At 41.1% G+C, this 26,800-nt stretch overlaps 1 protein-coding gene across 2 annotated transcripts in view; it reads left to right on the top strand.

The window, feature by feature from the left end:
* Nucleotides 1-530: 530 nt before the first annotated feature.
* BCLAF3 (BCLAF1 and THRAP3 family member 3) overlaps nucleotides 531-26,800 on the top strand; it is a 34,163-nt gene continuing 7,893 nt past the window's right edge. Inside the window, exons 1-10 of one of the 2 annotated variants that reach the window (XM_021552940.3) lie at nucleotides 531-624; nucleotides 8,934-9,005; nucleotides 10,966-11,544; nucleotides 11,887-12,552; nucleotides 14,855-14,919; nucleotides 15,733-15,847; nucleotides 16,040-16,103; nucleotides 16,956-17,074; nucleotides 19,395-19,509; nucleotides 23,432-23,527. In XM_021552940.3, coding sequence (XP_021408615.2) covers nucleotides 8,965-9,005; nucleotides 10,966-11,544; nucleotides 11,887-12,552; nucleotides 14,855-14,919; nucleotides 15,733-15,847; nucleotides 16,040-16,103; nucleotides 16,956-17,074; nucleotides 19,395-19,509; nucleotides 23,432-23,527 — 1,860 coding nt within the window. In that variant the 5' untranslated portion in view covers nucleotides 531-624; nucleotides 8,934-8,964. Of the gene's footprint in view, nucleotides 625-8,933; nucleotides 9,006-10,965; nucleotides 11,545-11,886; nucleotides 12,553-14,854; nucleotides 15,034-15,732; nucleotides 15,848-16,039; nucleotides 16,104-16,955; nucleotides 17,075-19,394; nucleotides 19,510-23,431; nucleotides 23,528-26,800 lie in introns of both variants that reach the window. The other variant, XM_021552939.3, reaches the window with a different exon arrangement.

The raw sequence follows: 26,800 nt of genomic DNA, 5'->3' as shown, positions 1-26,800 counted from the left end.
TTAGCCACTTCTTAAATAGTTTCTCTTTTAGACCCTTTGATATCTTCGTAGGCCTTCTCTGGACACTCTCTAATGGCTTTATATCTTTCTAATACTGCGGCGCCCAAAACTGCGCCCAGCACTCGAGGTGAGGCCGCCTCTGTGCAGAGCAGCTCAGATCCTGTCCCTGACGTGCCGCAGGACAGGGCTGACCCTCCTGGCAGCCCGTGTCACGCAGGGCTCTGCTTCCCACAGGGCACTGCAGGCGAGGGGTGCTCAGAATGCAACACCCGGAAAGGGCCAGCGCGCCCCGTCCTCTGCGCTGCCGCGGCCGGGACGGGGTGCCCACGGTCCCCACGAGCTCCCAGCCCGCAGCTCCGGGACGCAGCGGGCACCCGCGCAGCACCGCGGGCTCCGGCAGCGGCTCCGCTGGCCGGGGGGCGGCCGGGGGCGGTGCCGGCCCCGCCCGGCCCCGCCGCCCCTCCCCTTCCGGGCCGCCCCCCGCCCGCCCTTTCTCTCCGCCGCGCCCGTGCGGAGCAGCCGCCGGCGCGGCCGCCGGGACCCGCCCCGCCGGCTCGCCGGGCACCTGCTCGGGGCGGAGCGGCGGCGGCGGCCGGAGCGGCGGCGGGAGCGGCGCCGCAGGCGGTGAGTGCTGGGCCGGCGGCGGCACGGCCGCGGCGGGGCCTGGTGAGGCCCGGCCGGGGGGCGGGGGCGGTGCCGCGGGCAGGGGGAGCCGGGGCTGCCGCGGTCATTGTCCCCGTCAGCGCCGCCTGCGCGCCGGGAAGGACCGGCCGGGGTGCTCGAGGCTCCGTCGCCCTCGGCCGCGCCCACCGAGAGCCGGCGGTCGGCCCGGCCGGGCCCGGCCGGGGGAGGTGAGCAGGGGTTGCCCCCGCGCTCCCCGTCTGGCCCGGGCGCCGCTGGCCGGTGGCAGCGGAGCTGCGGGCTGGGAGCCCGTGGGGACCGTGCCGCACCCCCGGGTCTGCCGGCGGCGGGGCAGCCCCGAGCAGCGGCACCCGGAGCCGCCTCGCCCCGCGTGTGTGCGCGTATGTGCAGAGCGTGTGTGCCGCGGTGCGGGGCTCGTCAGGGCTTTGGGAGGGCCGGGAACAAAGCCCGGGGCAGCGGCTCGCACCCGAGTGGCCGCGGGGCTGCGGCCGTGCCCCGGCTCTGACTGTTCCAGAACACCCGTGTCGCTGTGAGCGCGCCGGGCCAGCAGCACCGCAGGGCTCGGGTCGCTGCTCAGTGTTGCTGTAAGGACACCTTAGAGGTGAGCAGTGCATAAATACCAACAGTCCCCGTTTATATGTTGTCACACGCAGAACCACACCAGTTAAAGTCATTATAAAAACTTAGAACGGTACAGATTTTGTGTAACAGGCATAGCTCAGTTTCAGTATGTCTTTGGTTTAGCTTAATGTATTTTCCAGATTGAGTCAAGCCAAAGCAAGATGAATTGGTGCCAATTTGAACAAATCTGAGGGGCTTGGAGACTTTTAAAATGTGATTTAGTTGATTATGCAGTTTTTTCGTACGCATCTGGGTGGGCCGTAATGTCTCTGGTGATAGCAGTCTCCTCGCTTGGCTCAACTCCACCTAGGACAGCAACACCTAATTTCTGCTGCCATTCCTAAATGCCTCAAGTCCTTATAAATATAGTTTAGATTCCTGAGTTACAAGGGTTTAAAACAAAGGCTGCTCAAATTGTTGGGAGATTTTAATTACCTGCTTACTTTGTGTGTTTGTGGACCTCAAGGAAAAGTGATTCTTCTGTGAAAGTCTTGCTGGGTGTGGATGGCTGGAGGAAGAACAGGGAAAAGAGGATGCCAGGAAGGGAGGAGAAAGAAATATGCAAAAGACATGGAAGGATCTTTGGTGAACGATGTAGTGTTGTGGCAGCCTGACACGGGGCTGGGCAGAGAACACAGATGACTCTTTCCCTTTGAGGATTTTTTAGATTTTTTTTTGCTTTGTTTTTAATATTGGTGTTGATAAGGTGAACTGAAATTAATTAACTTCCTTTAGTGACACACCCTGTTATCCTGATAAACCACTGTCTATCTTGAGTGTCCATGCACTCCCCCACATCTGCCTTCAGCAAAAGAACTGGTATTTCTGCCACTGCTTTTGTAAGAGTCATCAAACCAACTCTCCATGTGCCTGTGCTGGGACAAGATGGGCTTGATTTTGGTGCAGTCTTGGCTTGTGGGTGTTCACCTGTCAGGCAGATAGGCTGGGTTGGTGTTGCAGGCAAGCTGGTGAGGGATGTGGCTGCACACAGTTGGGTTTGCTTTTCCTCTCTGGTGGCAGCAGGTGCTTGCTGTCTGCAGGGAAGGAAGGAAACATGCCTGAGTCTTCCAGCAAAGATGCATTTTTGTGGTGTGACTGGGAAAGGCAGCCTGGACTTCCCAGCCTCCTGGCAATGCTGCTCTGCAGCACCACTGATTCTGAATAAAGAAGGGTCTTATTTTAGTTTTCTGGTAATTTTGTAATGCCAAGGTGAAAAAGCAGAGGTTTTCATCAAGGTTTGTATGTTTTGCAGAGCTTTCAGTAGGCAGGAAGTTGTTATGGTCTGTCTCTAGCACTGACACAAGCAGATTTAACATGCTTCTGGTGTCTGCTTAGAAACTGGGTATGGTGCTGTAGCATTTTAAGTTCTGTACTGAACAGGTGTTAAAGGCCTCTAACTCAACACATTATAAAATGGCTCACTAATATATTTATGGGTTAGGTTTTCTTTGTGTAAAAAATTAGTTTGAGAATGAAATACCTTAGTTACTTTGTGATAGGTTTTTATCCTGCTCAGTCTTTCCAAGTTGGCATTCTAATCTGTTCTTTTGCAAAGGTGAGGCATTGCCTGCTAATTAGTGTAATTAAATGGGTCGATTTTAAATGAGAACTCACTGAAAAGTTATATGCTCTGTAGACTTACTCAGTTATTTTTATTCATTTGCTCAAATATGTAGGCACAGGGGAATATTTAGTATGTGTTTCCAGCAATTAGAATTTGTTGGGTGGTCCACTAAGAAATTCTGTATGCTTGAGCTAGACCTGTTCTTTCTGCAGTAAGTCTTCATCCTACTGTGAGTGTAAGGGGGAATAATAATTTTTTTTATCTCTGTCTGTGTAGCAATCAGAGGAGAGTGATCCCCACATGCTCACTAGTAACTGTTGAGGCCCTGGCTGGCTGTTAACAGTCCTTGGCAGTGGGATACAACCTGATTAAAGCCTGCCTTCCTTGTGCTGAAGAGCAAGGATAAAGCTGAGCAGGAGGACAGTTTCTAAAGCCACAGTGCATGTGGTTTTGGTAAGCTGAAGGGGTGCTTCTGCTGCTGTGGAGACCCAGTCTCTCATCAGAGAAACTGGAGCATCAGAGCTGCTCTCCTTGAGGAGTGATGCGTTCAGCAAGAGTGTGGTGCTGCCTCCTGCCATTGCTGCCCTCCATTCCCAGCTGCTCTGCCACAGCTGCCTGGAGAGGTGCTGTGGACCAGATCTGGAAATTTCTTAAATATAGCACAGCATGAAAAGTGGAGGGATATACAGGATTATCTCCCTTATGATGTTGGTGGTGAGGATGGCTGATGGTGATGTTGGCTGTGAGACTGCAGTTGCCTCAGAGCTGCCACAAAATATTGTGGCGATTCGAAATGTATCTGTGGAGAGGTGGAAAGTGCTCCAAGAGTGATTAAAGCCAAGGAGAAGGTATCTGTAATCATAAAGAGTCATTGTGGAGTATCAGAGACCTGTGAGAGAACTGAGGATGGAAATTTGGCTCTCAGTCATTTGATCTGTTACCTGCTGTGTGTTCTGAAAGAGGGAATGGTTGAAAAATCCCTCAGCCAAGTTTCATTTGTCTCAGCTGGGTGTGTGCCCTTGACTTAAACTTGACTTAGCTATTCTAGCTCATAGCTTTCAAAGCTGTTTCACATGTCCTTCCCTGAGGTGGTGTGCCTTGAGATGGGAGTCACCTCCATGTGCTGGCAGAGCTAACAGTGGAGATGGTACTGAAGCCTATCTAGGAAGCATTGACTACAGGAATCCTGTTGCAGGTTCAGAAACATTGAGACTGGTTTGCTGGGAGATGTTTCTCTGCTTCTATACTTTTTCCTGAGGATTTGGTGTTGGAGGTGATAAGATTTGCCTCAAAAATGAATGGGCAGGCTTGTGTTCTGCATGGATAGTGGGTGGAGTGGGCATTGCATAGGACAGCCTTTGAATCAGCTCTTATAACCTACACAGTGGAGAGGTTTCCAATTCTATACTTTTCATTTAATGATGGTGTAAATGACTTTCTGTATTGCAAACCTACAAAAAAAAAAAACCCCATCTTGAAGTCTGGATTGCAAACCTACAAGAAAAAAACAAGAAAAAACGCAACTTGAAGTCTGGATTGCAGCTGAGCTTTTCATTTGATTGTATTTCTGTCAAATACATAGGTGTATTGAGAGTCTCAATTCCTGTTTTTTCTTTCTTGACAGACACTGCAGCAGTACAGACTTCGGTGTGTCTCTTGCAACTTTCAACCTAGAAGGCAGTCAGTGAAAAGCTTGGAGCTGCTTCTTATCTTTTTTGGGTGAAGTGAGAGAGAGAATAATGATGTGGGTAGTTCTTACAGCAGGTGTCATGTCAGTCTTCTTGTCAGCCATGGGACCCAGCCTATGAAACCTGCTTGTCCCTCTCTCCTCTGAAAGCTTGGTGGTGGCGGTCAGGCAATCCCTCCAAACAGGGTGGGGGATGACATCTCCTTCAGTGTAGGTGAAAGGCATTGAGGAGCAGCTCCCTGGTGGTGAGCACTATTAGTATTGGTTTGCCCTTTGTGTGTCCTGAATAGGGTTTCTTCCATGATCTGTTCCATGAGATGATGGAAGGCACCAAAAGTCATGTAAAGCTCACATTTATAGTCTGTTCTAGGGGAGTTAACTACTTCTACTCAGTCTGTGCTCTTACCTGCAGGATTTTGGCTGTTTGGGGCTTGCTAATTTTGGGCCCTTTGCATTAGAAAGCACTCCAGTTCCTTTCTGTGCAGCTAGATGATTGCAGTCATTTGTGATTTTGTGCTGGCAAAAGCCAAGATTGTTCTGTTCAGGAGGGCAAGTTGTGAAAAATATACAGCCTTTCTGGAAGAACATGTGTTCAAGTTGGCACATCCCATACAATTTCTGGTCATTTTTGATTTACTTGTCTCAAGATACTCCTTTCAGGTTTGTAAAAGAATTTTATACTTGTCAAAATACTAATATTCCAAGGGTGGAATTAAAGGAGAGCTGGTAGAAGGCTTGAGGCCATGTCTCCCAAGAGGGAAGTTGTCTGAGTCCAGTTCCAAAAGTCAAGGGAAAGAAAATAAAAGTTGGGAGTCCCATTAATATTTAAAAACTATCTAAGCACAGTCACTGATAACTCTTCCAATGAGTCACTTATTGTAACGTAACAAACACAAGCAGCACTCTGAACCTAATAATGCTGCTTAGTTAAAAAAATAGTTCTTCATTGTCGAATTATGCATGGGTCTTGGGTCTTTAAAGAGACAGGGGCAGTTGCTGGTTGTTGTAAAGTTGTTTATTACGTGAATACATCAGCCTTGAAGGCGAAGAGTTCAGAGTATTAAGGTCTGTGCTAAAAGCTTTCTGGCATAGAGTCCTGATGTTCCAAGCAGAAGCAGTAGCAGCTAGCAGAAGCTACTACCACACCTTTTTTTGCACCCTCATACAGGAGGATTTTGTTAATAAATCATCCAATCAGCTAAAAACATGATTCTAAAACATTCTTCCTCCACCTATCCAAGCTTAATTCTAATGTGAAAAAGTAGTGTCAGTTCTTACACAAAATCTACAGATATAATTCTATCTGTTCTGTCTAGAAATGTAAGCAATGTTCTGCTATGTTTTCATTATTTCTGGAGCTAAGTTGATTTTGTTTAAGGTATCACTACTGAACTTTAAACTAGGCTTTAGGGCTTTTTACTAGCTAACACAATCTCTTAAGGCACTTAAGATACATTTCTACATATTTAAAACTAAAACTTACACTCCTACTTTGTGTCTGTGTAGCTTAATATATTTCAGTTTCTCTAAAGGTTCCAGTTCAATCCCTGCATTCCTTTCACCTCTGAGGGACTCAGACTTCTGTTTCATGCATTCCAACACTTCATGTTTTCATAGTGACAGTGTCTCCCAAAGTACAGCAGAACATCTTGGATAAATTCAGAGCCCAGAGCAGCCAGGTCCTGGCACCTCTGCTCTATCATGACCTGTCGTTTCAGAAGCACCTGGATGCCTTACTTGGAAACTGTAGGACCTTCACTTGATTCAAGTAATTCTGCTACAGACAGGCTTACTACCTGATACCATCCTACAAAAAACTTGCTTTTGGTATGGAACCATATTGCTGGTCTAGCTGAGGTGACTTAAACCTGGATTTAGCAATGTGTACACATTCTCTTTAGATTAATTTGCAATTCTGGTGTTACACTGGGAGTCTTATTGTGGGAGAGTGTCTGCTGCCTTCATATGGTGTGTTACTCTGTGGGGAAATCGCACTGCGTGGGTCATTTTTAGGAGGTGCGTTAGATGAGCACTTCTTTCCACTAAACAAAAGGAATGTCATCATTGGAAATTACAGCAGTCCTCCTTATCCTAAGGCAAGATCTAGGATGTGCTGTCACAGTCTTTCTCACGCTTTTAGGTATGATTGTTTAGCCAGTCTCGGAAAGAATAAGGAATTGGTTGTTATGTATGCTCAGTTTCTAGCTTTATCAGTCTGGCAGATCAAGTTCTCTACGGATAGTTGGGTGGAGTTTAATGATACTTTTGTCTTTTTGGTGTTTACATACCCATTTGAAAATTAGGAATAAAGTTTGGAACTGAAGGGAATGTAGGAAGAAAGAATTCGATTGGCATGTAAAACACTGTCACTTCTAAAACTTTACCAGAAGTAAACTACTAGTAGTGAATCTTTGAAGCTTGTTGGACATGTACCACATTTGGAGATGCGTTACCCAGGGGCTGTTTTTTGTTTTGTTTTGGGGGGTTTTTTGTGGTTTTTTTCTTTTTTTTTTGTTTTTGTTTGTTTTTTTGGGTTTTTTTTTGTTTGTTTCTGAAATAATGTTTTGTAAGATGTGTTTTTGTGTGTGTAAGATAGGAAACTATTTTGATCACAATATTACTTTGAAAAATAATGAATAGTGGCATTGGGGCATCATATCTAACTTTGGCTAGTATGACTTCAAGTAAGCAAAGGGCCTGAAGTTACTTCATGCTAAACAGTCCTCAGATATATGTCTTTAGGCTATAAGAGGCAGTGATAACTTCATATTTGAGAGTTCAGAGAACAAATGCTTTATCTTGTCCTTGGGGTACTTTGGGGTTGGATTCTTTTTGCTTTACTATCCCTTGCAACAATTATAACCTCATGCTTTGCTATATGAAAAGATTGATTGTGGAGCAAAAAAATAAGTTATAGGGGTTTTTCTTCAGAACTAAGCTGTTGCTACATCTTGCAAATGAGTGTCTGCTTAGCTTACAGTGCAATCTAATGAGCAGTTTCTAGTTTAGGAGGTGGCTTGTCTAATGCCTGCCTGGGGGTAGGCAGCAGAAGTATGCTGTGTATTCTTCTCTTAAGATACTACTGTTTCAGCCATGAGGTAATCCTACCAAAAAGTCAAGTATAGCAAGGAGTGATACTTTGAGCAACCAGTTTGACTGAGGGGTGCGAGGTGCTGGGTCAGGCATGTGGTTGCACACTACTTCAGGTAGTGCCTTAAAGCTTGCATGTTTTTATCCATTTTCAATTTCAGTTCACTAGGCAAAAGATTTAGTTAAAGGAATTATTTGAGCACTGGGAGTGTCAAAAAGGCCATACTTTGCTAGCTCAGACTAGTTTTCTGTCTCCCTGAGTGTTTGAACAAATAGTTACAGAAAATACCATAGCATATATAAATTGGCATTGACCTGGGTGTATTCTTTCAGTTTCAAATAGTTGGTTGTTTATTAACTTTAGAGCTGTTGATAGGTCTGGTTTAGCATCTGTATTTCTGGCCTTTAAAGCATTTTGTGGAAACTAGAAGCTATAGGCATGATTAGGTGGTCCAAACTCCAGTTTTTAACCAGTTACCCAATAATTTAATTCTTCTTTAATCCTTTGTGTTTGCTAAATAATGAACAATCTTTTAATTTCTATTCACCAGTACATTACTGGTGAATTTGCATATACTTTCATCACTTTTTTCTGAAGTTCTTAGGGGCTTTTTTTCATTCTTTCATAGCTTTTATGAGAAGGGCTGCTGGGAGCTACCTTCAGGAGTCAGGAGCAGCACTTTGCCATTGTATATTTGGTGTGTGTCTACTTAGTAGGTTATTAACAGGTGAAGTACAACAATGAAAAAAACTGATCTTTTATATCTGGTTTGATTTGGATGGAGTATGTGATGACCTAGCAGTTAAGATTTGATGGAGTAGTTAAAGCTTACAAAAAGTCTCCAACCATGTAAAATTTTGGTGTATATGACAAATTTGCAGTTCAGTATATATGAAGCATCAGATATAACTTGATGCAAAAACATTTTCCTTTCTGAACTTTATTTTTAAAGCTGTCTGTTTGTCCCCTCTGTCATCTATAGCATTCAACACATACTAATATGTTTTTAATTGCTGCAGCTTGCTTGTGAGCTTATTAGCGTTTAACAGCAGGTTGAATAGAAATAGACAGCATTACAAAATGGAGAGAATAATGGAACAGTGATAAAATATTTAAATATTTATAAAGAAAATATACTGAGTTTTAAGATCAGCAACTAGGGGAAAAAAGGTTACTTGTGTTAAAATTGGTATTAGAAGTTTAGCTTTTAAGTAAAACATCCTAAAAATATACCTCACCCTAACTTTGAAGCTTGTAGTACTACACTTGTTGCAAAAACTTCCTGTTGCCATTTGTAATCAGACTAGTAAATGATATCGTTTTTACAGCTTCAAGAAACTGATAAACACATGAGAGAAGATGACAAGATCTAGATCAAGATCACCACGATGGAAACCAAGGTAAATATCTACAGCTTGTGTTCTGAAATGTAGCTCTATGTAAGGATTTATAATTAGAACCTCATTAAAGAAAGAAAATGGCATGTAGAATTGTAATTTGTAAAGTGTGTTTTGTAATCTGTAGTTGATTGTACAGCTGAAAACCTATATTTTTTTTCCCAACTCATGATTTTATTGTAATTTCTCTTAAGTGTTCAGTTTTTGCAGTCTGCCAAGAAACTTGTTCACCTTTTGTATTCTGAGATTTACAACTACCCTTAAGCACAAAATCCAAGCTCCAAACTAGTTAAGGTCATTTTTACTCAAGCACCACCTTGTGTACTGAATGTCTGTAACTCGCTTTTGTTTTGCTTCTTGTCTACACGGAGGAACTGCTAAAAAAAATAGGTTTAGTTTGGTTTTTTTTTTTTTTTTTTTCAAACTTCCTAGTTCAAACACCTTGGACTTTCTGAAGTTTGGGGCTGATTTGTAAACTGATCTTTAGCACAGTTAGACATGCCTTGCAGCATAACACAGAGTGAAAACATGTGGAAATGCGGGAGTCATTGCCCTTCTCCTTGGACATTAGCCTAGTAGCGCGTGTCTTTGACGTTTGTCACCAGAATAACATCCAGCTTACTTCGTGCTGGGAGTTACCTGCCTCATTTTTAAGACTTGCAGTGCAAATTTGAGGTGCTAAAACCAGGAGGGTGGAATACAATTTCAAGCTGTTGAGAATGTGAAATTACTGCTGGTTTTGGATGTGTCTTCAAAACAGACTTAAGTTGTGATGACTAAGGGAGTTTGGGTAACTCAGAAAAATGTGTGGGGTTCCTTATTTGTTTCTTTTGTTTTTAAAAAGAGAAATCCTACCTATGTCCATACTAGATTGATAGCTGTGAATGTCATTTGAGCAAGGGCAGTCCCAGCTCTCATTAAAATTCAAGCCCTAACTAGACCAATGTGGGGCAGCAGCTGCAGTGTAGGTGCTGTTGGAAGTCAGCCATTAGTTTTAGGAATATATGTGGTTCTGAGTTTGAACTCATTTGCAGAAATGGAGAAAACAGTTGTTCCAAACTGTTAATTTGCTATACATGCACAAAAGAAGTGGTTTATTTCAACTTGTTTTTTGATGTTTTTTTATTAAAGAACATGTAAAGAGTGTGCAGTGAATACTTGAATACAAGCAGAACTGTTACGTCTGGGAGTATTCCTGGTTCTTGTTAGTGGCCTGTGCTGTTTTTTCTTTAAGTAGGTTTTGGCTAACAATTCCTAACAGGTTGCCCTCGTTGTTGTAACTGTAGGTGAAAATGCAGAGCTGAGTGATGCAATTGAATGTTTATTTGCAAAAGCTGCAGTGAGTGTGGAAGTGTGTGTGTATACATGTGTGAACATGTACATAAAATTATCCAAAAGACCAAAGCATCTTTCTCAAACTTGTTTTTTTCTTCAGGAAAAAGCCTACCTGTATGACAATTTTAATATATTTTGTAATGTTTCAGTCTTTCAGTTTTGAAGGTTGTTTCGGCATGCAAAAAAAAGTGAAAAGGTGTTTTCATCCCATTTTAAATTTCTTTATGCACTTCTTTTTTCCTTCCCTTTTTTCTGTTTGCACTGAAAAAGAAAGATAGGGAATGCTTGAGAAGTGTGAAAATTATGTGTAGCAGTTGTTCTCGATGTAGTGGAAAGTTCATGTATATGAAACTATTTTTAGTTTTAAATAATACACTTCAAAGAGACAAAAATGATTGACTTTACTGCAATTTCAAGTGGGTATTTTTACTATGAAAACTTTCAACAGAGTAAAAGTAAGCCTGGTACTCAGCCAGAAAAATGCCACTTTGATAATTTGGTGTTAATTTTTTTACAAGCTGATTAAAATTATGTACTAAACTCTACTTCCTCAGGAAATAGATGTTCTCATTAAGAAATTGATTTAATTTTATGGAACTGCTCAGAGTGGATTTTATTTTTGCTTTAGGTCCTTATCTCCAGCTTTTAGGACTCCAGAGCATCATAGGCAAAGGCATGCTCATATTAATTATGACTGTGAATATAAAAGCTTTCGTAAGGACCCAAAGAAGTCTATGCCTTGGAGAGCAGAAGATGAAAAGTATGGACATGGCAATTCCAGGTTTGCACCCCATGGAAATAACCACCAGAGACTATATGAACGTAGGTCACCTTCACCAAACTTGAAAAGAACTCCCATGGAAGATGCTTACAGTCATAAGCCCTACAGAACACATTCATCTGAAAGGACTGAAAGCAATAGGAGATGCCAATTGCCACCAAAATACTCGGAAATACCTTATAAAGAGCATGATCGTCCGTTTTACCAGCACAAAATGGAGGACAGATGCATGTTTGATCACTACAAAGTCACTGGAAATGAAAAAGGAATGAAACCTTTTCATAGACCATTAGGGGATTCATGCAAACTTGAAAGAAAATGGCATGAAGATGACTTGAGGCACCAGAGGTTACACGAAGAGAAGTATGGTCAGTCACCCAGAAGAGTTTCTGATGAATTTACGACAAGGAGCTCTTTACAGAAGAGGTATAGGAATAAAATAATTAAACCCTGGGTATTGTGGTGTAAAGCCTCAAGTGAAAGTCTATTTTCATTATAGTTGAAGATATCCAACTTGAAACACGTTGGCCACTTTGTAGTTTAATTATGGGCGACTGGTAGTAGTGAAGTATTTGTCTTTTAAGTAAATCATATTGCTGGCTAGAGTATGAAAGGATAATATTTCCCTCTTAAGAGCCCCTGCACATCTGTACCTTGGCCGAGGGATTATGGGTTAACTTGCCACGCATTCTGCTGTCCAACATTCTGCACATATAAGTTCTCGCTTTCTTCTCTAGTGCAAGTGTAAATTGCTTTATGTCAACACAGGTATCCTGAAGATCACGATTACAGAGAATATGGGCACGCATCTAAAAGGGCTAAGGAAATGGAGAGGTATGACGGTGGAGATGTAGCAAGAAATTCCAAGTGGAAGCAAGAACGTTCTTTTCCACCTTGCCAAGAAAAGGAGGAGCAAAGATACCCGGGTGCGCAGTCCCAGCGGCCGGCCGAGAGGGAGTACTTGGGGGGGTCTGTCACAAAGATAGCCTATGAGTACAGTCACAAACGGCGCAGGCATCCGGACGGGGAGAAGCCTTTTGCAGAGGACAGAGCTCAGAAGTACGTGAAGCAGGAAGAGCAGAAGTACGGCTCTTCCAAGGGCGCCCGGAACAGCAAGGAGCTGGATTACTTCAGTGGGGGCAGAGTGAGGCGGACTGAAGAACGGCACGTTGAAGAACCTGTTAAATGCAGTTCAAAGAAGGGCTGCAATGCTTGTGTTAACTCTTCCAAAACAGATGTTGAGCTGAGGTCTTTTAAAAACAAACTGAATGAAAGAGTGAGGAAAGACGGGGAAATGAGGAAAAATGTAGATTCTTCCAGTAGCCAGCGTGATGCAAGTCATACTGTTTCAGATGTGAAAATGTCAGATGCCAACTGTATGAGAGACCATCTCACTGTCAAAGTGGATATGAAGAAAATGGTGACCAAGTACAGGTATTGGTTTTCTTTCACCTCTGCTTTCTTCCTGTCTCTTTACAATTTATGAATATTGGAGGGAGGCATGGTTTCTTTAGGAGGTAACCATGACAAACTATGGTTGTACCTTTTTAGTTTTATTTCTTCTAAAATGGTAACTTTCCTCTCTTTTAACTATTAAAGTTAACTATTAAACCTCTATTAAAATAAACAAATACAACCAACCAACAAAAACCAACATTTTATGGAGGTGTAGGAAGTGGAAAGAGTAGATATGCCTGATAACAAATCTGTAGTTAGAAGTTGGTTATGGTAAGTCAATATGTTATTTTTATTTAAAAACAAAACCCTAAAAAAAACCCAAATGCAGATAAGCCTAGTCCTGTGCTTTAATCTGAATACGATGGCAATTTTTTAAACTGTCTTCCCTTCTTTTTTCTAAAAATCAGCTAACCTTTAAATTCATAAATCTCAAGCACATATTCAGGTGTTCAGGATCTCAAGTTCAGTAAAACTGCCAAAACCAGGAGATCTCTGGCTATTGGGGCAAAGTGGCAACCTATTGAGCCATCAGAACTAAAAAGCAGTAGAGTCTGCTTACAGATGTCTTCCGTGTAATATATGTGTTTGCATTTAGCCAGTAGTGCTGGCTACAGTGGAAGAAAAAGTGGCAGTAGTATGAAATTTTAGATGATAAATACACAGTAGAGAGTAAGCAGCTTGGTTTTGATAAATACACAGTAGAGAGTAAGCAGCTTGGTCTTGCTGTTGCAGGCCAGAATAACTTATATTGGTAGTAATGACTTTTAGAAGAGATTCCCTTCCTTTCCAAAACGATCAGCCTTAATTTTAAAGGGATTTTGCCTCTTGTCCCAGATAAAACATTTATATAAATTTTCTTCACTTTGCACTATTTAAAAAATACGTAATAAAATGGGAGAGTTGCGAAGACAAGTTGCTGCACATAAGGGGCTGAAATTAAAGACTGAGGAGAGGGAGATGGAGTAATGCCCGTTACCCACAGTTGGGCTAGGATGGGGATTTGACTTCTTGAATGATAATGTCAGGAAAATTGTTAGGTTTTGTTTCAAACCCGTAGGATGATTCCTCTATCTAGGAGCCTCTTGCTGCTGTTTTTGAAGGTCATGCACAATGAACATGGTAGTTGTTTGCAGACCAAAGAAACTACTGCATTGATTACAGCTAATTTAAATTTATAGACAGTTTCCTTCCGCAGCCAGAAGTGCTAAATATTTTATTTTTTCAAATATAAGAACATTAATTTTACAGAAGCTAATGATTTGGAATATTCATATTACTTTAGGCATTTAAGAAGCACCTGACTTGAAATGACTCAGTTAAGAAGAATAGTTTCTTTATAAACCTGGAGAGCAGGTAGATGATTTAAACATCTAAACCTGAGGTTGCTTGGATTCCTTCTTGCATGTGTTTATTCCTGGTTTGCTAAGGGAAAATAGATGATTTCTGGCATCTGCTAGAGACTATTTTTGATGCAATACCTGTATGGAATTCTAGTCTTGTATACTTCTGATACAATGTGGCCAGGCACATAATCACTTTGCAGAATGAACAACTGAAAATCTTCATCCTAAAATCTTTTACCTGAGCTCTTAGAGTCCTTAATTTATATTTTAAAATGACAAGCATTTTCCTTGCAGCAAGAACAGTATGGTTGTTGAAGTGTTGGCTTTCTTGTCAAAATAATTTTTGAGCAGCAGTGCAACCATTTGGGGTGTAAACTTATTTAGAATGAGTAAAAATTTACAAAAAGATGGTGAGCACGTTCTTGAGTTCACACACTGCTACTGAAGCTGTTTCACTGCTGTTTCACTAGGCTGAAGTGATGATTCAGTTCCTAAAGATGTGAGACTTTTTCTTATCTCTGACCTATTCTTGAAAATTGCCTGGTAGCTCTTTATAAACAAGACACAGGCATAACTGCCTTTCAGAATTATTCTAAATAAGTCTATCAAGATCTTAATTTTATCTAGGGTTGATAATCTAGAATTAAATTTAAAATAATTTTTGAATTAAATTTAAAATTCACAAATTTTGTATTACGTACTTCACAGAAGCAAAAGTTCTACAAGTGAAATTATCTCTTCATATTTTAATATAGATTGTCTTCCTTGTGGTCTTACAAGTTTTATAATTAAAAAAGGAGCAAAATGAGATTTTGGCTTTTAATCCCATTTATTCCTAAAATGAACTTCTTAATTTGTTGTGTTCTATTTGTCTATTTAAAGTTTTCAGATTTAGATATTTGCTTTAAAATAAACTATACATTTTTTTATTCCAGGACTGCTTCTAGTCACAGTACAGAGAGACAGATGTCCCACGATCTGGTTGCTGTTGGCAGAAAAAGTGAGAATTTTCATCCAGTATTTGAGCACATGGAATCTATAACACAAAACATTGAGAACGACCCATCAAAAGAATTTACTCAGGAAATAATCACAATTATTCATCAAGTTAAAGGTGGCTGTAATATTTGGAGTATATATATGTGTTTATGTATATATTAGATATATATATATAAAGATTATATATTGCAAATGTAGATTGCTAAACCCAAGGCTGGTGGTTTAGATACGAGGTCCTTGTAAGTCTCAGATGTTTGCCATTTGCTTTGTTTGTATTTTGGCTTCCTTTTGTATTGTTTAAAAAAAAATGCAGGTTGAGGATTTAAAGTAGTTGGTAGAGGATGACTGCAGGAAGGTCTCAGGTCATAACTGAGGCATTATTGTGGAGATAAAATATCAAAATGATTTTATGCTACTATGGGTGAGTAACCTGGTTGTTTAGAAAACATGACAGGAATAAGGGAGCTATGCTGTAATCGCAGCTCTCTAGTTACGTATAGTTCCTTTACATTTTCAGATTAGTGTTTAGGCAACTGCATCTTGTTCAGTGTTGAACTTTATAATAGATTCAAGTAATTTGAGTACTTCCATGGTAGAGCTGACAATTGAGTTTAATCTTACCAAATAAGGTTGTCTAAGTTGGGCTGGCCTAATCTTTCATTTGTGAATATTAAACTACAAGTGGAAATAGCTTGAAATTTCATTTCAATAGAGTTGTAATGGTATCCTTAAGAGTTAATCTTTTAAAAGATCTCTTCCACTGTGCATTTCAAATACTACAAATAACATTCTTGTATTTAATATCTCTTCACAGCAAATTATTTTGCATCTTCTGACATAACTCTACATGAGCGGTTCTCAAAAATTCAGGATAAATCAAGTGCAAATACAAATGAAGTTAAAACACATCTGGATCCAGAAATTCACAGGTAATTGTTGAACTTTTTGTCTTAATTTACTTGCATTAAGGTAATTAATCTTCAGTAGACTTTACACAGTGTGAAATTTTTATTCATTATTTTTACCTGCCTGTATCTTTAATATGTTCTGTAGCCTGGTCAAGAATGCTTTTGCTTTTATAGTGATGGGATTTATTTTTATGCAGTGTTTTTGTGTTCCAGGAGGATTGACATGTCTCTAGCAGAACTTCAGAACAAACGAAATGTGCCATCTGAATCTCCCCAGGTACCTTAATTGCTTAACTTTTTTTGTCAAACAGTAAGTTATTATTATAGCTATACATGTAAGCAATGTTTTCCCCTTGCTATTGGGACATAATTTTTACATGCTGTGAAGCCCAGCAGTAATTCTGAGCATTTTGAAAAAATGCACACCCGAGCATATTTACAGGTACCACAGTAATGTAAGCGTACTGTGTTCACTGAGCAGTAAAATGCAGATGTGTTCTCTTGAGTAGCTGGAGTGTGATTATTCCTGCTGCTTGAACCTCTGTCTGTTTATAAATAATGTAAATACTGAGTTCCTGACTGATGTGTGGTTCTTGGTTTTCCTCTAAGGTTACAAAAAGCCTTAATGTTTCTTGTACCCTAATGTTACAATGACTCAAAATCCACATAATTCCTCAGAATGCTATTTTATCCCATGATTTCATCTGGGGTCATAAGATTTTCTATCTTCGCCTTTAAATCTCTGCTTGCTATGATTTAAGTTACCATTCCTTTTCTCTAGTACAGGTACATGGAGATTCTCCTTGATTAAGGATAGTAGAACTTTCTTAAGATTTACTGAAACTTACATGAATATTTCTGCCTTGGCAACTCTGCAGAATTCCAGTGCTCTATTCACTCTTGTAGGGAAACTTGTAAAATGGCAGATGGGGCAAGAAAGGATAATTGCTTAGGACCACTTTTTATTGCTTTAGACTTTGGATCTTTGGGTTGATATGAACCTGTCCTGTGTAGAGATAACTGAACTATGTTAACAGGTTATGTATAGGGTGCTGCTCCTGAAGGACAGAATCAGGTTGGTGTTCAGTTCTTAGCAGCTAACTTGGCTTCAACCCTTCCTTTTAACTAGAACATTGTAAGAGTGTTAGAAGATCCAAATGATCTACGGTATGATATAGAAAGGAGAAGAAAAGAGAGATTGAAGAATGAAGATGAGAGAGTGTTTCATGTAGATGGTGTAACTCCAAGGTAATGAGCAAATAATCTTGTTGGCCCAAGCCTATAGTTCCCTTATGTGTTAATTTTAGGGCCCTTCCACAGTTAAATTCACATTTGTGGTGATTATTTTCCACTGTTAAGCCTTGTAAGTTTGACTGGGACTGAAATCCAACTGACATACATTGCAAACTACTCTGTAATGAGGTGTTACCTTGAAAGAGGTTAAACTGCAGTGGGTAAAAATGAAAAGCAAGCACAAACTGTAGCACTGAATGAGAAGAGAGGACAAAGTTAGTTTGAAAAAGTTTAAGATTTTTAAACTCCTCAATGTGCCATGTAACAACATTCTCATGGTATTTTGTAGTTTTGTAAAAGCATTCTACGATGAATATATTGTTTTGTTGCCTTGCTGGTTTGGTAATGTGGAATATCAGCAAATAATTGGAATTTTTCTGATTCTTGGAGAATTTGAAAACTTAGGTTTTTGGAATAGCCTTTTACTCCTATGGATTCATCCAACAGGTTTGTTAAAGGTTTTTGCCCCAAAGGTGTTTGCTAACCTGAGTCATCCTGTATCACTTTTGATGTTGTGAGGTCAGTTGATTAGAGAGAGAGACTGCTAGTAGAAATGTTGATTAATGAATTTCCAGAGTGTAATAAAACATATCCACGCATAGTCCATAGTTTCTTGTGGAGATTGTTCATTTTAAATGCAGTCTGTAATGGCAGCTAATGGCAATACACACATTTGGAAAAACAAAGAGCAGCATATGAAGAACAGACTTATGAAGCTGTAAAAGAAATTTCTTGTATTTGAGATTCTTGAAACAAAAAAAGTTTAACAAGTGGAGGCAAAAATCCCTGGACTTGCTTCATTTTTCCCAGCACACTTCCCCAGTTACTGTCCTGTTTATCTTCTGTGAGAAATGTAAATTTCCCTGCCAGGTATGGCTGTCCTGGAGTTTATTGTTAGGGCTTCCACTGTCAGGGGAATGTGGGCTGAGGGCAGTAATGGCATGAATGATATGTAGAATTTTCTTAAGGCTGAGAGGCTTTAATAGCTCACATGAGATCCTGGCAGTTCCTCTGAGCTTATCAAGTGTGCTGCTGTTTTTTTTCCTTAACTTGTTTTGTAGTTGTTTCTGTGTGTTTTGTGAAATACAAATTCTGACTTCTGGCAGTTGCTTTTCATGGTAAATGTTTTAGAAGTTTGTGGATATATCTGCATTAGCAATATTCTTGGAAAAAAACCCCAAACAAACAAACAAAATAACCAAACCATAAAAGCAAGCAAGCAAAAAAGCCCAAAGCCAGAATCAGTTGCTTGCTGAGGATGACACTGGAGGGTGTAGGTGTCTGTCTACTGCTGTGGGATCGGGAATGCCGTGGGGAGGGCAGGCTCTGTGGAATCGGGAATGCCGCGGCAGGGCAGGCTCTGTGCTCCGTGGGATCGGGAATGCCGCGGCAGGGCAGGCTCTGTGGGATCGGGAATGCCGCGGCGGGGCAGGCTCTGTGCTCTGTGGGATCGGGAATGCCGCGGCAGGGCAGGCTCTGTGCTCCGTGGGATCGGGAATGCCGCGGCAGGGCAGGCTCTGTGCTCCGTGGGATCGGGAATGCCGCGGCAGGGCAGGCTCTGTGCGCTGTGGGATCGGGAATGCCGCGGCAGGGCAGGCTCTGTGGGATCGGGAATGCCGCGGCAGGGCAGGCTCTGTGCTCCGTGGGATCGGGAATGCCGCGGCAGGGCAGGCTCTGTGCGCTGTGGGATCGGGAATGCCGCGGCAGGGCAGGCTCTGTGTGCTGTGGGATCGGGAATGCCGCGGCAGGGCAGGCTCTGTGCTCCGTGGGATCGGGAATGCCGCGGCAGGGCAGGCTCTGTGGGATCGGGAATGCCGCGGGGGAGCAGGCTCTGTGCTCTGTGGGATCGGGAATGCCGCGGCAGGGCAGGCTCTGTGGGATCGGGAATGCCGCGGCAGGGCAGGCTCTGTGGGATCGGGAATGCCGCGGCAGGGCAGGCTCTGTGGGATCGGGAATGCCGCGGCAGGACCGTGGGTGTGTCGGGCGCGGAGGCGTTTCCGCCAGCAGGGGGCAGCAGTGACCGCCGGCAGGGTGAGCCCGCAGCTCCCGGCCCGGCGGCCCCGCTCCTCTGGCGCTGTGAGAGAACGCGGATTGCTCTGGAATTCTCTGCGCTTTGAGCTTGGACTAGGAATTTGTTGATTGTCCTAACTAATTTATAAGCTGCCACCTTGCATTTCTGATACAGATGTTAGGATAAGCTAATTTAAAACTCAGGGTGTTGATACGCTGTGGCTTTAGATAATTAATTGTGCTCACTCTCTCTCTCACACATCAGGAACCAGCAGAGCTGCAGTTTTTCAAAGTTACAAACATCTCAAGTTGATGGTTTCCAAAAGCCTATGAGGTTCATGAAGCCACCTTTCAGGAAATTTATTGGGAGACCTCATCTGGTAAGCCTAAATCTAGAAATAGTAACTTCTGCACTGTTAATGTATAAGTCATGTTTTGCTGCATTGTCTATGCTGATCTAAATTTAACAATCTGTGATGTCTTGCCCTTTTAAATTTTGACTGGGGATTTTTTTATCTTCTGTCTGTGTTCAACAGTAAAACTACTCATAATTTCACAGTTCTAGTGAAAGAGTACTTCCTCTGGTATTTTTTGAAGCAGAGATTAATACATCTGAGCTAAAACCACTTTGATACCACTCCTTTTCTTTTCATAAAAGTTTGTTTCTAATATCACATTTCTTCCACATAATGGTGTAATTATCTGAATCATAAAATAGAAGGCCTTGTTATTGAGCACATAATCTGAGCTAATATTAAGTAGTTTGAGGAAAAGAATACTCTTCTGCATTCTAGCTGTCAATGGTAGGAAGGGAAGGCCTGAATCTTGTGTAGGTGTTATTGTTACTGAAGCAGTGTTTCTTTTCTCTTCATTATGATAGAAGGTCTGAAAAGCACTTATTTTACATAAAGATGTGGAGCAAATAATTGAAATAACAAGAAATAGCTGAAAAATGTTCCTGAAGATGAAATGTTATGCAATATTCAAGAGATGTGATATTCCATTGTTTTTATGAAACCTAGTTTTGGACAATTATTATTTAGGCTATCTTTCTGCAGTATACTTCAATACTGAAGTGGGAAAGACAATAATATTAGGTCCAGTAGAAATAAATTTGTCTCATGTGGAAAGTTCCTTCTAAAGAATTGTAATCAATTCTGGGTGTTTGTGCTTGTATAACTTGGGGAACTGGTGAGACCAGGAAAGCTTTTTTAATATGTTCAGTACAATTCTAAACCACTTTTTTTGTTTTTTTCTCATGGCTGAAAAATAAGGAGAAGACTAACATAAGTTGTCATTCTTTATTACCCTATGGAGAGGGTTCCAGGAGCCCATGTAACTTCTGAGGTCCATCAAAAGTAGCTTTCATGTAGTTCAACTCTCAAATGCAGCTGCTTTGCAGATACAAAATGCCTCCTTCAGTGTAAAGGAACACAAGTTTTTAATGGTAAAAACATTACTTACTCAAGACTAAGATTCAAGTCTCCCAAAGCAAGTGGCAATGGCTCATTAAGTAACTGCACTGGATCTGGCTGAGCTGGAGTTCACGTTCCCACAGCAGCGCTCACAGTGCTGTGCTTTGCATGGGGGGCCAGAAAGGTGCTGGGAGCACAGCAGCGTTTGGCTGCTGCTGGGCAGGGCTCCACAGCAGCAGAGGTGCCTCTCCCACCTTCCACCCCACATCCTGTAGGCAGGGCATGGGCAAGGTCTTGGGAGGAGACAGAGGCAGGACAGCTGATACAAACTGACCATATGACCTCATCTGCTCAGCCAAGAGAAAGGAAGTAATGATAATAAAAGCTCAAAGAAAAGAAGAAGAGTGTGGGAGGCAATTGGTTATTATGATGTTTCTCTTCTGGAGCAGCCACTGTGCACTGAAATACAGCTTCCTGGGAAGCAGAGAAGAAATTTTATGTTTTCCTTTGCTTCCACGTTCAGTCTTTGCTTTTGCTTTATTAAACTGCCTTTTTCTTGACCCATGAGGTTTTTAAAATTTTATTTTCTCCCTTCCAGCCCTGCTGAGAACTGCTTGGCGGGTACCTGATACCCAGCCAAGGTCTACCCACCACAGTAATACTGTAATTACAAATAAAAAGGAGGTTGGTTTGAAAAAGACACCGAGTTATTTCTAAAAGCAATAAAGATTCAGGAAGATTGCATTGTCATATTTAATAGTGAGCTGCAAACATGCAATTTTTAGCAACTTGCACTGCAGTAAGGAGTAATTCCTTTGGAAGAACAGTGGGTGTGAAAACATAGATATTAAAACTGCAAGACATCCTGAAGGCAGAATGGTTCTTCATGGTCAGCCTTACAGAAGCTGGTTTACAGACAAATAGAAAACTCAAAAACTTAAGTTAAATAATCACAATACTATGTTTGTGATGTTAATATTCAATAATTGGGGGTTGAGCTTAAACTTGAGAAAAACTTAGGCCTGAAAGGTACAATTGTGCATCTAAGCTTGATTGTAAGATTTGTTCATTTAGCCTTGTACTGTACTGACAAAAGGAGGCTAGCTAGAGTGAAGTAGAAAATCAGAAAGTATACATGTGTATTCCCCCTCCTCCCTTTTTTCATTTTATTTTACTCTTTTTATTTTTTCCTTTTTTTTTTTTTTTTTTTCTTTCAAAGCCTCTGGTTTAAGAAGTTCCTAGAAAGTGGTTTGCTGTACCTTTGCATCAAGTAGTTCTAATGTTAATATTTCTGTGAATGTACTTTAGTCTTAAGGAAGGTGGGGATGGGCAGGGCTGTATCCAGAGTTAATTAAGACAAAGTTTATTTTAATTCCTAGAGGTTTATTTTGAACTACAATGGGAAGTTTTTCTATTTTTTTTCATCTTGCTGGATTCCCAGCTTAAAGGAAGAGTGTACTTCAGCCAAGAGCTTCCTGATTTAATTGCATTGTATGTAGAAAGTTAATTTGATTTTGTGGAGTGTCTTTATTTTCTTAGAATAAGAAGGGAACTGGGAAATTCCTATTTTTTTTCTTAGAAAAGCCATTTTGATCTCGCTTCATAAAATTTTTCTTCTCTTTTTGTTCTCTGGATCCTTTCTTGTCAAGGCATTGTAAGAAGCTGAATAGTTGACTTGTAGGCAATAACATAGTCTAAAAAAGAAAAAAGAAAGTTGACTTAAATCCTAGTTAAAAGTTATCTTGGTTTCTAACATCATTCCATTATATTCATAGCCCCCTCTCTCCCCACGCCATTATTAACTGTTTTACCAGAAAGGCTTGGTAGTTTGTTAGAGGACTGAAATTCTGGGAACAGCAAAGCATGCATTTGCATTTATTATTAAAGGTTAGTATATACGAAATAATTCAGGAGAGTTCTCTTTTTAGGTTCTTTTTAAAATGTATTTCAAACTGATGAAAACAGAGTTCAACAGCATTGGAATGCTTCTGTGATTTTTCAAGAACGGATCATAAACAAATAAATTTATTTAATTGCTTAGAGTTCATTAGCATGTTCATTCTGTCTCCATAGAGGACTTCAATGTCGTATGTGCAAGTATATGCCAATGCTTCTGTAAATATTGGTAGTCATATGCAATGATGGATGAGAATGACATCCTCTAGAAGTAGCTGTCATAGGGAAAGTTGGAAAAGAGCCAAAATATGCAGGTAGGTCAGTGACTGAGGGAGTGCTCTGTTTTAGGCAATCACAGCTGTTTGATTGCAGCTGTTCAGTGTGTTTACAGTACAATTTCAATACTAGTTGTCTGTGTGACTTGCTTTTGAAATTGTGCTTGTGTGGCAGGCAAGCAGTTCCCAAATGCTCCCTTGAAATGAGTTAAAAGTAGCATTTTCTAAGGACCTCAATGTGCTACACCCTGTTTGTTTGCTGTGGAGGTGTCTGTGCTACGCTCTAAGGGATGATGGCCACGTGCTAACCAGGAGGTCCAGAGAACCAATTGCCCTTGTTCCTAGTGCAAGCCCTGAATGCTGTAGCAGCCTCTCTGCTCTACTTGATACATGCAAGTTGAGGCATCTGTTCTAGGAGGGGAGGGAGGGATGGAGAGCCTTAGCTGTGTTGTCAGCTGCTTGGATCTCTCCAAGAGGATGACATTCCAGGAGGATGATCTGTATCATCTTTACCTTCTGTGGGCCCTGGTGTCCTTTCAGCCAGCCTGGACTGCAGGCCCAATGCTTCTGTTACTCCTGTTCCTTCAAAGAGTGTCATTGTGTCAAACACTACAAGACTGAATGTGTTGCAATATCTGTTAGTATAACCTGAACAATTTATATTCTTTTTTCTTGAATAATTTAATAATATGAAGCTATAACTGTTTTCCTACTAGACTTCTTACTATGCTTCAAAATCAAGTGACACTTACCCCCACAGACGGATTAGAGGACACCTTGAAAATGCAGGACCCATCAGAAGGCACTTTAAGGTACAGATCAGCTTTTATAAGATGTTTGTTATGTAAAATGGTGGTTAAACCTGTTGCATTTTGTAACAGGAGACACACTTTTGAAAGTATTAAGTGCCATGAAAAATAGTGTCATCAAAGCCTAATTGTTTCTGTTGGAATAATGGGAGGTTTAGCTTTTAGTAGGTGAGAGGGCTGGCAGTGGATTGGGCAGGGTTATCCAGTGTTGTATGCAGGCAGTTGAAATAAATGGGTTACTGCAGAGTCAGGAATAAGAAATGCAAGAGTTGCACAATGACTAGAAAACTCATCTGTCCAAAACCCAAGCTGCTGAGCCTTTTTTTCCTTCATGTGACAGACGCCTGAGCTTTTTCTAAAGACTGGAAGACATGAGTTGTGTTACTTTCAAAACTGTATTACTGTTATTTCATTAACTCATTCATGTAGGGATTTCTGGGGAAATAATGTCTTGTGAATACCCTGCATACTGCTAGCTATGCATTAAAAAAAAAATTTGAAAGAAGTGAAGTTTTATTCTTGGGGCCTCAAGAGGGTAAAGAGATGGGCAACTCTGCTTCTTTCTCAGGTAGAGCAGTGGCCTTTTAATTGTATAAATAATAAATTGTATAATTTATTATACAATAATAAATTGTCTAAATAATAAAATGCCTTTTAATTGTAAAATGTATCCTGGGTTTAGCAGAAAAACCAAACATTTCCTGTTTTGCTGACAGTGACATGCTCTGCATGAGTCTAGTTAGAGTTGATGTGAGCAAAGTATAAATCAAAAGAACTTACACTAATTTTCTACCTTGAAATTGTCCCTACATTTTTAACATGCTCTCTTAAGAGTAAAGTAATACACATAATAGTCACCTTTCTGTTTTGCAGATAGTGAAGTACAATTTTAATGGCTAATTAGCTGTCATTTTTGGATTAAACTTTGAAAGGTGGGGAAGTACAAATGTGGGTTGTGGGTTTTTCACCCCCTTATTCCCCCCGCCACCCTCACCCCAAACATAAGAGCTGTTGGATAAAAAGACTTTCTCCAATTTAGGTGTGCTTTGCCAGCCAACCTTAGTCAGATAGCTAAGCTAACGCCAACAAAAACTGCTGTCTTTATTCTGCTGGAGAAAGTCTTTTTCTAAGTTAAAAAGTTCAAAGTGTTCAAAGCCTGATGCAACTATTTCAACACCTAGAAAGATCGAAGCCTGTTATTCTGTATCCCCTCTGTATTGTCAACCTCCAGGTGATGGAGGGATCTAGCCCTGGATGCTGGATCCCTTGGGCAGTGTTGGTGGTTGATGCTCCTTTCATTTACATCATTCTGCAGTTCTGCTGATTCTACAAGAAGGAAAGTGTCCATTTAAGTTGCCACCTCACGTATATATGAATATTGCAGTACCCGGTGATCTGTCCCATGATGCTTTAATATTTATAGAGAAAATGGCATATGCATTTATATTGCAGTTTGCTTATTTGCTTATTTGCACTTTTATCATTACCATGGAAACAGCGGTGTTGATTTGACTTAATTTCTTTAAATTTTTATGTTGAAATTTTTTTGCACAACAAAATTTCCTTGCTGTGCTGATGGTGAAATAGGAGTGACTTGACTATCTTCTATACTCGGGACTTTGTTGGCTAATTATTTAAAAGAACAACATACAAAGAAACAGAAAACTCACAAAACCCCCATATAGAATTCTATTCTCTGCCTTCCTCTCTCCCCACCTCCTAGAAAAATCAAGCCCCACACAATTTTTTCTTGATATATAAAATAGGGGAATTTAAATAAGCAAAAAGTGACGACTACTCAGAGTATTTAAAAAAAAATATGGTCTGCACTATGTTAGATTTTTTGGGAAAAGAAAAAACTGCTGTTCTAAAATACCTTATAAAGGATCTGGCGAAGTCTTATAAAATTTAAAAGGTCTTTTTTGTAATGACCCTTTATCATGAATCACTTAAGTCAGCCTTTAAGCAAGTAAATGCAAACTAATCTTTAAAACTGCATTCACTGCTTAAAAAAAATTCAGCTGTGATGGGTTCACCCCTGCCAGCAGCATAGCACCACACAGCTACTGCCACCCTCCATTCAGCTCCCTTCCTCTCCCAGCAGGATGGGATGGAAAATATGGAGAGCAAAAGTGAGAGAATTCATGAGCTGCGATGAAGACAGTTTTAAGTAATGAAGGAAAAAAGTGATGCAAAGGCAGTCACTCACCAGCTGTCACAAGGTGACTGCTGCCCTGCTGGCCCCCAAGCAACGGCTGCTTGCTCCAAAACCCCCTTTCCTCAGTTTCTGTTGCATAGGAGATTATGTGGTGTATAACATCCCTGTGCTCAGCTTGGGCCACCTGTCATGGCTGTGTCCCCTCCCAGCTTCTTGCCCACCCTGGTTCTTGCTAAGCAGCAGAGTAAGGAAAGAGGAGGAAGCGTTGCTGCTGTGCAGGTACTGCTGGGCAATAGCCAAAACTGGTGTGTTACCAGTGCAGTTTTAGTCACAAATCCAAAACTCAGCACCATGCACACTGCTGTGAAGAAAATTAACTCCATCCCTGCCACACTCAGTGCAGCCATATAGATATGCTCATATACCCTTCTTTTAGAGCTTCAGGCTCCTAGGGATTGTCATTAGCCTTATTTATAAAACAGTCCTAATGTAAACCTGGATGTCACTTCAGCAGACTCTTTTCTTATTTCTAGACCGGAAGTTAATGATGTTTTCCACATACTTTAGATTATCTTGTTTTGCTATAAGCTGTGTGTGACTGAGGTGCCTATTTGTCAAATGCATGTATAATCTGTTAGCTTTGTCTACAAGTGATGCTGTTCTACATTAATATTACTGCTGTCCTTCCCTCCCCACTTACAGAACATGTAGATGATTGAGTTGAAATGTCTAAGCTGTTTGTTAGGCAATTTTCAATACCTTGCACCTTTTTCCCATTCTTTGCTTGTTCTAGTCCTTTGTTTATTGTCATACAATTGCCATGGCAGACCACCAAGGCCTCCTTTCTAGTCACTGAAGTCAAGGAAACCATACCAGGAGTGGGGAACTGGGAACTTGTAATGCTGTATTCAGGGCATCAATCCAGCATTAAAGGTGCCCTTCAGTTTTCCCTGTGATAGGCATATGCTCATGTAATACAACCTAGTGCAAGGACATTCTTTGTGCCTGCACTCTGATACTCTCCAAAAAGTGATGGGCATTGAATGGGCTCTTGCAAGTGTCCCCCATCAGAGTAACCCTGGGGAAATGATGGGGCCAGACTCTCACTTGTCTCCTGC

This window comes from Lonchura striata, chromosome 2 (assembly GCF_046129695.1).
Source record: "Lonchura striata isolate bLonStr1 chromosome 2, bLonStr1.mat, whole genome shotgun sequence".
Lineage (NCBI taxonomy): Eukaryota > Metazoa > Chordata > Aves > Passeriformes > Estrildidae > Lonchura > Lonchura striata.
Note: the sequence above shows the minus strand (reverse complement) of the source record. Positions and strands in the feature narration are given on the sequence as shown.